Here is a 9,775-nt window from a genome sequence, read left to right on the forward strand (position 1 = left end):
CTTTCATCTCTTCCAAGGGTTATCTATTGCTTACAACCCCACTTGTCCAGAATCTGACAACTTGTGTTGCTGGTTTTTAGATGGTGGGGATGCAGTTGTTACATCATTGATCTCACCCATTAGGATGTGGCATCCTGCCTTTTTACACCCAAGTTTCACATTCCCTGGGCAGGTCCCTTGACCTTACTCAGGCCAGTGGCAAAACCAGCCTTCAGGAGAATTTGGATGATTTTCTTCCCTTTCTCAAAGACTTCCTCTGCTTTGCTGCCCCACATGAGGCTGCCATCAATGCACTGCAGGTGCTCAGGAGCTTGCCCTTGTTCCACAGTAATCTGCATTACTGCATGGCAAATGGCAGGGCTGTGTTTGCACGCCTGGCACCTTCCATTTCAGGTGTACTGGACGCCCTTCCAAGGGAAAGCAAACTCTAGCCTGCACTCTGCAGATGCATTGAATTTACATGGCAACGGTTTGGTAGCAGGGGTCCGCACAGGTGGCCTCATTGAGAAGCCCAGAAGCTGCCCCCTATTTGAAAAGGGCCAGTGTCAGACTGTGAAAAAGGGACCTGCTGCAGGCCAAAGCTGAGCCAAAAATCAATGTTGTTTGTACATCTGTGAGAACATTTTTAAGAAGGTAAGGAAACCCGCTGCACAACAACAAGTGGTAGAGGGAGGAGTGAGAACCAGCCCTGCAGGCACCAAAGTCAGTGCAGCAGGAGGGCCGGAGGTGCTCCAGGCATGCAGCAAAAGTTCCCCTGCAGCCTGGTGGAGCAGGCTGTCCCCCAGCACCCATGGGTCCCACATGGAGCAGATCTGCACGCTGCAGCCCATGGAGGAGCAGGTAGATGTGTCCTGGAGGAGGCTGTGGCCCATGGAGAGCCCCCACAGGCTCAACCCACAAGCTTGCTTTTCTTTCTAATTCTCTCCCCCTCCCAGAGAGGGAGGGGGGAGGGTGAGTGAAGGGCTCTGTGGCATTAAGATGCTGGCTGGGTTTAACCACAACACCTGGGTTGATGTAACTAGAACATATTATGGGGAAAAAAAAAAAAGGAAAGAAATTACCCTACAACAAAAGGCCGAAAAGGAGGAATGAAAAATGCAATTGCTCACCACTAGCTGATCCATGCCCATCAAGTCCTAGAGTTACGGTAGCCCCCACAGAACTGCGCCCCTAATTTTGTTGTACAGCACAAAGGTGCACTGAGAAAGGGCTGAAAAGGAACCAGTTTGGATGAAGGAGGCATTGCCTCTTTGCCAGAAACCCCCAAGGCCTGGGTTGTGAGTGAGTCCCCTTCTGCACAGGACACAGGGTACAGCACCAGCTCTCCCCATGGAGCCGCTGGCAGGCAGAGGGGCTCAGGCTGTGTAGCCGTGTAAAAGGAACAACAGTTTGGGGCTGATTTACAATTAGCAAGCACGTGCAAAGAGAATGAGCTAAAGGACTTTGGAAAAGGCTGGTGATGTGTTCTGGTGCCATTGGAGCTGTCAGTCAATGGGCTAAAGCTGGTTGGAGTCAAGGTCCAGTAGGGTTTTGCAGGGAGGATACTGTCCCTGAGATAAAGACAGAGGCAGCCTGTGCTGCGGTGTTTGACTAGCTGTGAATAAAAGTTGGGGCTCTACACATGAAACAGACACAGCAGAGGCTGAGGCAGGGCCCTGCTGATGAGAGCCTCTTAGTGTGGGCAAGGCTCATGCAACCACAGAAAGCCCACAGGAAAGGTCCCAGCTGCACTGCAAGCCTTTGCCCCACTGTCCCCAGCTTACAGCAAAGCAGACACCTGAAGCAGACGCTGCTCCCCAAAAGCAGCGCCCCAAAAGATGCTGGGGCAGCCACCATGGGCAAGGCTGTCTCCTTCTGGCCTTGCCATCCTGCTGCTGGTGATCTGTGAGTTGGGACATTGCCGGGTGTGGGGGCTGAGGGTTGCTTCTGGGGGCAGGACAGGCCCGTGGTTGACACAGGGGAGGATGGGGACAGCATGCGTGGGCCAGGCGTGCAACACTGTGGGGCAGAGTTATTTTGGGGAAGGCAAGATTGGGATTGCTTCCTCCAGCTACGATGCAGATTTAAGCAAGGGGCACACTTCTCCAGTACTAAAAGTTTGTCTGGAGCCTTTGTGTGAGACTTTCAGGATGCCTTACAGGATGCCTTAGAGAGCATGGGGACTCCAACTAGAATATAAAACCCATCCAGAATTGACTTGGAATGGTGCCACGTGTGCAGATGAAGTAGATTCTGGATGGAGAACAACAAGTGGGAAGTCCCATTTTCAGGCAGGACTAAGCAGTGGGGATGTGTGCAGGGAGCTGTGGGTGAGCCGTGTCACTGCCCCTCTAAGCAAAACCCTCTCTGCCCCATGCTGCAGGTGCTGGAGTGACCACCCAGGACATCTGCAGCTCTCCAGGATTGCAGGAGCATGGAGGTGGGTCCTGAAAATGAACATGTCCTGGGGAAGGAGATGGAAAGAGCAAAGTGAATTATTCACACACAGTTTCCCCTGGAAACCCCAGGAGAGCAGACTTCTCTCAGCCTTGGCATGCAGTTGGTTTTGCCAGCAGGCAATCACTAACGCTTGCCTGGGGAATCCCTCTGCCTTCTCTCCAGGTAACGACCAGACGCCAGTCCTGTACCTCAACGCTTCCAGTGCCCAGGAGGGGGAAATAGTGCTGCTTCAATGTACCATTGATGAGCAGTTTCCTGCTAAGCGAATTGTCTTCTGCAAGAATGGGCTGGAGGAGTTCAGCCTGAAAGCCCAGCAGGGCAGGCTCATCTATGCTCTGGTCCTGAACATCACCTCGAGAAGTGCTGGGACGTACACATGTGGGTACCAGCAGAGGAATGACAGCAACTGGGTGAGGAGCTCTGCTCTCAGTGCTCCCCAGACCCTGTCCATGGCAGGTGAGACACAGCCCTGGAGTGTTGAAGGCAGAAGGGACGAGGACACCATTGAGGCTGGAGCTGTGTGCTGCAGCAGGCGGGGCATGTCTCTGGGGTGGTTCCCTGATGGGAGTGTTCCCTCTCCTCCAAGGGAGCCCCTAGAGAGAGAGCTGCTCTCAAGGGTCCCCTGGTTACTGCAGCAGTACCTCTGCCGCAGACATGGGGTTCTACATGGCAGTGGCACAGAGAGTAAGGGCTGGCATTGTGAATGGACTCTGGTCTGAGCCAGGGATGTTCCAAGATCTGCCCTTTACACTGATGAGCTTAAGGTAGGGGAAGTGGGGCAACTGTCCTGAGATCAACTATAGCCTATAACTGTAACTATAACTGTGAACAGTTGTGTGGGCTAGTAGACAGAGGGGAGACCACAGTGGTGGCGGTTTAAGATACCAGAATGGGAAGGTGCTTGCTCAGCAAGGACAAACAGTGGGGACATGGGCATGGGTGAGGTGGTGTGCAAGGTCTTGGCCCTACTAAGAAAAACGTTTTTTACACCAAGGTGCAACTGCTGGTGAGACCACCCAGGACATCCACAGCTCCCCAGGTGAGGACCACCATGTGGGTATGCTGGCTTCACAAGCAGGTCCTGCTCCCTGACTCTCCCCATCACACCCCACTGCCCTCACACCCTCTCTCCCCCAGCTCCCCATGCCCGGATCCTACACACCCTCCCCATAGGCGTGGTGCTAGCAGTGGCAGCCGTCGGCCTCATCCTCCTGGCTGCAGGCAGCTGGTTTGCCATCAGGAAAGGTGAGGGAGTGGGGGAAGAAGGAAGGAAAGGCTGAGGACATGGGGGTCCTGCTGCGGGGCTGGTGCAGAGGGAAAGGCAGTGGGGGGAACCTGGGGGTGCGCAGCTGGGTCAGACGGTGCCTGGGGCGATGGCTGTGGGCAGCCCGGCTGGGGAGGCTGCTGAGGGAGCTGGGGAGCTTCAGCCTTTGTCCCCCAGCCCCGAGATGGGAGCCAGGGCTGGGCAGCACCTTGGCCTGCGCACCTCAGCCCCTGTTCTTCTTGCAGGTGCCTGCAGAGGGAGATGCCCAAGGTGAGCACCAAGGGCTGCTGGCTGTGGGGTATGCAGGAGGGAGTTGGGGGCATGGCGGGGCCCTGTGGTGCTCTTCTTCTCAGCACACACACACCTCAGAACCAGGGGGTTTGTGGAAGTGTTGCTAAAGACCTTCAGCACCTTTTCATTTTGCTCTCTCTATGCCTCTCCATGGTGCTGGTAGTGCTCAGGACTCTTCTGATTACACCAGCCATTTCTGTAAGTGCCAGTCCCTTCTTCACCCTTCTCCTCTAGGCACTGTGTGAAGTGCTGATGCCTTTACCATGGCAAGCCATGACCATGGGGGCAACTGTTGTGGGGAATGGGAAGCCCTGCCTGCTGTGTGTGGCTGGACACTAATTCAGGTTCTCCCTCCAGATGCCAACGTGGATGAGATGGGCAGAGTGAAGGTGAGTTCAGCCCCAGCCCAGCAGTGATGGTTGCGAGAGGGCAGGCTGTTGGAGAGCAAATGCAAGCCAAAAGTGCATCTGATGGCAGGAGCCTGGGAGCTTCGCGTGGCTGTGCTCTGGCTGAAATGCCCTCCTTCCATGCTCCCAGCATTTCCCCATGTTGGGCACCGCCAGACCAAGTCTACTGCTTGTTCTCCCTTGTTTTTTGCAGCTCTCTCAATCCAACTGGTCTCAACACCCACTGGATGTCAAAAGCTGAGCAAGTGAGAGGCGATGCAGCTGGTTCTCTGAGAGAGGCAGAGCACTGGGGAAAGCCCTGCTGATCTGCCAGCTCTCAATGAAGCCATCCCAAACAGGAAGGAGCTGGTGTAGTTTTTCTTGGAAAGGTCTGTTTGCAAGGCTCTTCACATCTCTTCAGATCGACACCACCACCCCTTTGTGCCTCGTTGTTTGTCTGTCTGCTCCATCAAATTCCACGTGTGGCTGCATGAGATGGAGGTGCCATAAGGAACACAAATTCAGAGATGTTTATTTGTCATCAAAACAAAACCACATCTGAAGTGCACTCACTGACTGACGCACACATGCGAGGACATCCCTGCAGTGCTATCTGTCCTTGTAGGTCCAAATGGGCATCTCCGTAGGTGGGTAGAAGAGCACCCCTGTCACTTTATACTGCAACTTAGGTGTACAAGTCATCCACTTAGCACAGAGAGATGTCTTCTTTTGTTGAGAGAAAAATAAATACATTCACAGTATGATTCAGTATAGCTCATATATTTTAGAAGTATTAATATATTGTAGGTAGAGGTGTGAGTCCAACATCGTCTTGGCTAAACATACATGGCTTTTCCCTGTGACAGCAAAACTCAAAGAGGACCAAAGCGTATCCCAATGCACCACATTATGGCTGCAGGAGCCCTATGCAAGAGAGCAAAGGTAGTCATGGGCAAGACTCTTGTGCCCTTATGCTGTGACAGCACTATTGGGTCTGCGTGTGGGTCACCATGGGATATGTCGTGGTGTCGCTCATCTGCTGCACAGGAGAAGGCTTTAGGGGGAAAAGAAACCCTGATACTCCAGCTGCTGACTGTCAGCCCTGCACAACGAGAGGGCACCAGGCTGCAGGAGTGCAGAAAGGAGCTGTGCACAGCTGTGCCACGACTCACCCTGTCCCATCAAACATGGCTGTTGGCAGAGTTGGTGGGGGCAAAAAAACCACACCATGATCCCTTTTTGCCTGTTGGTGGAGGGCTGAAACTCACATTGACCTTGGGCAGCATGGTCAGCACACAATGGCCAGCTTCATTTCCCCTCCCATCACCCTGCTCTGGGACATACATTAAGCAGCAATGGAGCAGAAATGCTGAAGTTTTGGTTTATTTCCACCATTCTGTGGCATCACCTCTCCTTGCACAGCCAGCACACCTTGCAAGCTGCTCTGTGCACGTCTGCAAAAACAAGGTTGTGTTGTAACCTTGTTAGAGGTTAGAGGTCAACTTGGAGTGATGTACTCATAGGGTAGGGATATATCTATAGCCTGTGACCCAACCACAACATCCTCTCTTTGTTGCTACCTGTGGTTACAGAGTGAACTCTAAAATGGTTTCCTCACAAGCACAAGGAAAGAGAGCCACATCTTTCACTGCTGCTCTGTCCTTTCAATTGCATGAAAACAGAAATTGCTTTGTAGGAAAACTGAAGAAATAACAAAAGAAGAGGCTGAGGTGGGGGAATTGCAGCCTGGGGCTGCAGCAGCTGTGAAAGGACTCCCCAGGCAAAGGCGCTTTCTCCCCATGAGCACTGGGATGCTGCCATGTCCCTTGTGCAGCCAGCAGCCTCGCACACACTCTGCATGCAAGGAAGAAGCAGGACGTGAGGTGCTGGAGAGAAACCTGGCCTTGATGAACGGGCAGGGATTTTTTATGTCCCAGTGGGAAACGAAGTGATGGGATTGCATGGGGGCTCGCACAGGATTCTCATGGGGAGAGGAGCATGTGGCTTCCCCCGAGGGAGGAGGTAGTACTCACACTGGATGTCACCATAGTTGGTGTCTTCCGTCTGTGGTCTGTCAACGTGCTGCTGCCTGGAGAGGAATGGAATGGTTCTGGGATGTGCATGTACTGAGGAGGGGTCATGAGGCTTATACCCTTTGGTGTTGCTTTCCTGCATTTGGCATGGAACTGGAGGGCAGCCCAAGACAAGCCCCATCCTTCCTGCCTTCTGCACAGGGAATGCCCCTGAACAAGGAGCACCCCAGGGCCCCGCCATGCCCCCAACTCCCTCCTGCATACCCCACAGCCAGCAGCCCTTGGTGCTCACCTTGGGCATCTCCCTCTGCAGGCACCTGCAAGAAGAACAGGGGCTGAGGTGCACAGGCCAAGGTGCTGCCCAGCCCTGGCTCCCATCTCGGGGCTGGGGGATGAAGGCTGAAGCTCCCCAGCTCCCTCAGCAGCCTCCCCAGCCGGGCTGCCCACAGCCATCGCACCCAGGCACTGTCTGACCCAGCTGCGCACCCCCAGGTTCCCACCACCGCTTTTGCCTCTGCACCAGCCCCACAGCGGGACCCCCATGTCCTCAGCCTTCCCCCCTTCTTCCCCCAACTCCCTCACCCATCCTAATGGCAAACCAGCTGCCTGCAGTCAGGAGGATGTGACTGACGGCCGCCACTGCCAGTGCCGTGCCTGTGGGGAGGGCGTGAGGGATCCGGGCATGGGGAACTGGGGGACAGAGGGTGTGAGGGCAGCGAAGTGTGATGGGGAGAGGAATGGAGCAGGATATGCCCGTGCAGCCGGCATACCCACATGGTGGTCCTCACCTGGGGAGCTGTGGATGTCCTGGGTGGTCATGGAAGCACTTGCACATTGGGCATCCAGCAGTTTGCTTAGAGGGGTGAAGACCTCATGAACCGCCATGACCATGTCCCCACTGTTGGTCCTTGCTAAACTACACTTTCCCACTGCTGTGTCCAAACAGCACCTACATGGTGTCTTCCCTGGAGCCAATCAAAGACACTTTTTGTTGGTTTGCTATTGCAGAGAGATGTCCCCGGATCCCTAAGCACATAGGTAACTGCCCAGCTTATGACAATCTCCACATTTCTCCTGCCATAGGCTCATCAATGCACAGGGCATATGTTGAAGCATGCCCCATGCTCCATATCTGCAGCAAAGGTGGTACTGCAAGGACAGGAGGACCCCTTGAGAACAACTCTCTCTCTCTCTAGGGGCTGCCTTGGAGAAGAGGGAACACTCCCATGAGGGAACCACCCCAGAGCCTGCTGCAGCACACAGCTCCAGCCTCCGTCCCTTCTCACCCCTCCAGCCCAGGGACATGTCTCACCAGGGACATTCAGGATGCAGCCAGCACTGAGGGCAGAGCTCCTCCTCTGTTTCATCTCATTCCTCTGCTGGTACCCACATGTATATCTTCCTGCGCTTCTTGATGTGATGTTCAGGACCATGGAGTAGCTCAGCTGCCCTTGCTGGGCTTTCAGACTGTACAGCTCCATCCCATCCTTGCAGAAGATGATTCATCTTACGGATGACACCACAGGGAGAATACACTGGAGCACAACTGTGGTACATGGCTGAGCAGAAGTTGAGTTCATCTGGAGAGCAGGAGCCAGGAGATCCCCTGGAGGAGACACAGCAGTGGAGGGCTGCCCACCTGTACCAAGGGGCAGAGAGGGATTTGCTGAGAGGGGCAGTGTCCAGGCTCATCCTGATGCCCCTGCTCACATCCTCACTGCTAAGCAGCCACCATCACACCTGCATGTTCTCATGCTGTATCTCTTCAACAACCTCTTGAACAATGCCACTTCCAATCCCATTTTGTGTGGATTTCTTGTTCCAGGTAAGTCCCATAGCTCTGTAAAGAATCCAGCAGTCCTAGAGTCTGAGAGCAACACTCCAGACAATTTATGGTGCTGGAGAAGTGTGCCCCTTGCTCAGACTTATATTATACTTGGAGGAAGCAATTACCATCCTGCCTTCCACAAAACAGTTCTGACCCAGAGAGATGTATGTCTGCCCACTCACACTGTCGCTATCGTACTGTGTGCCCAGCACAGGCTTGTCCTGCCCACAGAAGAAGCCCTCCAGCCCTCAGCCCCCATGCCCAGCAATTCCTCTGTTGCAGCAGGAACGGCTGAAAACACGACAGACACCAGTATGGTCAGATCATGCTCTCTCTTTATTACCCAAATAGCCTGACTTTTATAGCAAACTTAACAGGGGCGAATAGTGTCTCACACAAGATTATTGGTCAAAAGCACTCAGACAAACAACTGCAAGAAAACAACCCCACCTGCAAGAAAACAACCCCCTTGTGATTAGCAGTCACGTACATCCTGTCCTTGAAGCCAGCTGCTGGCAACAATATTTTTTAATTCCTCAATTGGGTTTGTTGGAACGGATATGATGGGAACTTCACCAAGTCGACCTGACAGCTTGGTTTGCTCAGCTGCAGCAAGTCATGGCCTCCTTATTGTTTCAAGAAGGCCTAAACATGGCCCAACTCACAGATCACCAGCAGCAGGAAAGCAGGGCCAGAAGGAGACAGCCTTGCCCATGGCGCCTGCCACAGCACCTTTTGGGGCTCTGCTTTTGGGGAGCAGTGTCTGTTTCAGGTGTCTGCTTTGCTGTGAGATGGGGATGGTGAGACAGAGGCTTGCAGTGCAGCTTGGAGCGGTCCTGTGGGCTTTCTGTGGCTGCCTGAGCCTGCTCAAAGCCAGAAGCTCTAATTATTGGGGCCCTACCTCAGACCCTTCTGTATCTGCTTCAATTTGAGAGCCCCCAATCTTATTCTCTCACATACCACAACACTCGCTGTTTTACTTCTATCTTAGCGATGGCATCCTCCTTGCAAAGCCCTTCTGCTCTTTATCCCAACACTGCTCACTGTTTTGCCCTCTTCTGAACACATCCTCTCCAACACCACAGTTTTAACAAGTGTCTTAAGGGCAGCATCCCCCCTGCAAAGCCCTCCTGCCCCTTGTCCACTCAGCTTTGCCCTCTTCTGACCACACCATTCTGCTTTTCTTCAACATCTGTACAAAAGATGACAGTGACAGGGGAATCCTGAACCAAGGTGAAGTCACCAAAGTGACTTCAGTGATCTGGGGAAGTTGCCAAGGCTGCAGGCAGATCCCTCCATTCTGTCAGTGAATCAGCTTATGAAGAACTCTCAGGGAGTCTCAGCTGGGGCCATACTGCTGCCAGCACAGCACTGCGGGAGCCATCAGCACCCACACTTTGACCCTCATGTGACCACACAACAACCAGGAAAGGCAGAGGCTTCATCCTGAAGGCACCTGAGCTCCCCCACACTGCTCTCTCAATTTCCTTCCTCGAAGGAATAGGCGAGAAACTCTAGTTGAAGAAGACTTGTG

At 53.6% G+C, this 9,775-nt stretch overlaps 1 protein-coding gene across 1 annotated transcript; it reads left to right on the forward strand.

Annotated features, from left to right (window-relative positions):
• Positions 1 to 883: 883 nt before the first annotated feature.
• LOC137846122 (uncharacterized) lies at positions 884 to 6,893 on the forward strand. Its single transcript, XM_068663839.1, has 8 exons — positions 884 to 1,884; positions 2,363 to 2,419; positions 2,602 to 2,895; positions 3,434 to 3,478; positions 3,577 to 3,973; positions 4,158 to 4,192; positions 4,352 to 4,383; positions 4,595 to 6,893. Exons 1-5 carry the CDS (start codon positions 1,818 to 1,820, stop codon positions 3,717 to 3,719), a joined length of 606 nt encoding a protein of 201 aa, XP_068519940.1. The 5' UTR covers positions 884 to 1,817; the 3' UTR covers positions 3,720 to 3,973; positions 4,158 to 4,192; positions 4,352 to 4,383; positions 4,595 to 6,893.
• Positions 6,894 to 9,775: the final 2,882 nt, after the last annotated feature.

This window comes from Anas acuta, chromosome 30 (assembly GCF_963932015.1).
Source record: "Anas acuta chromosome 30, bAnaAcu1.1, whole genome shotgun sequence".
NCBI lineage: Eukaryota > Metazoa > Chordata > Aves > Anseriformes > Anatidae > Anas > Anas acuta.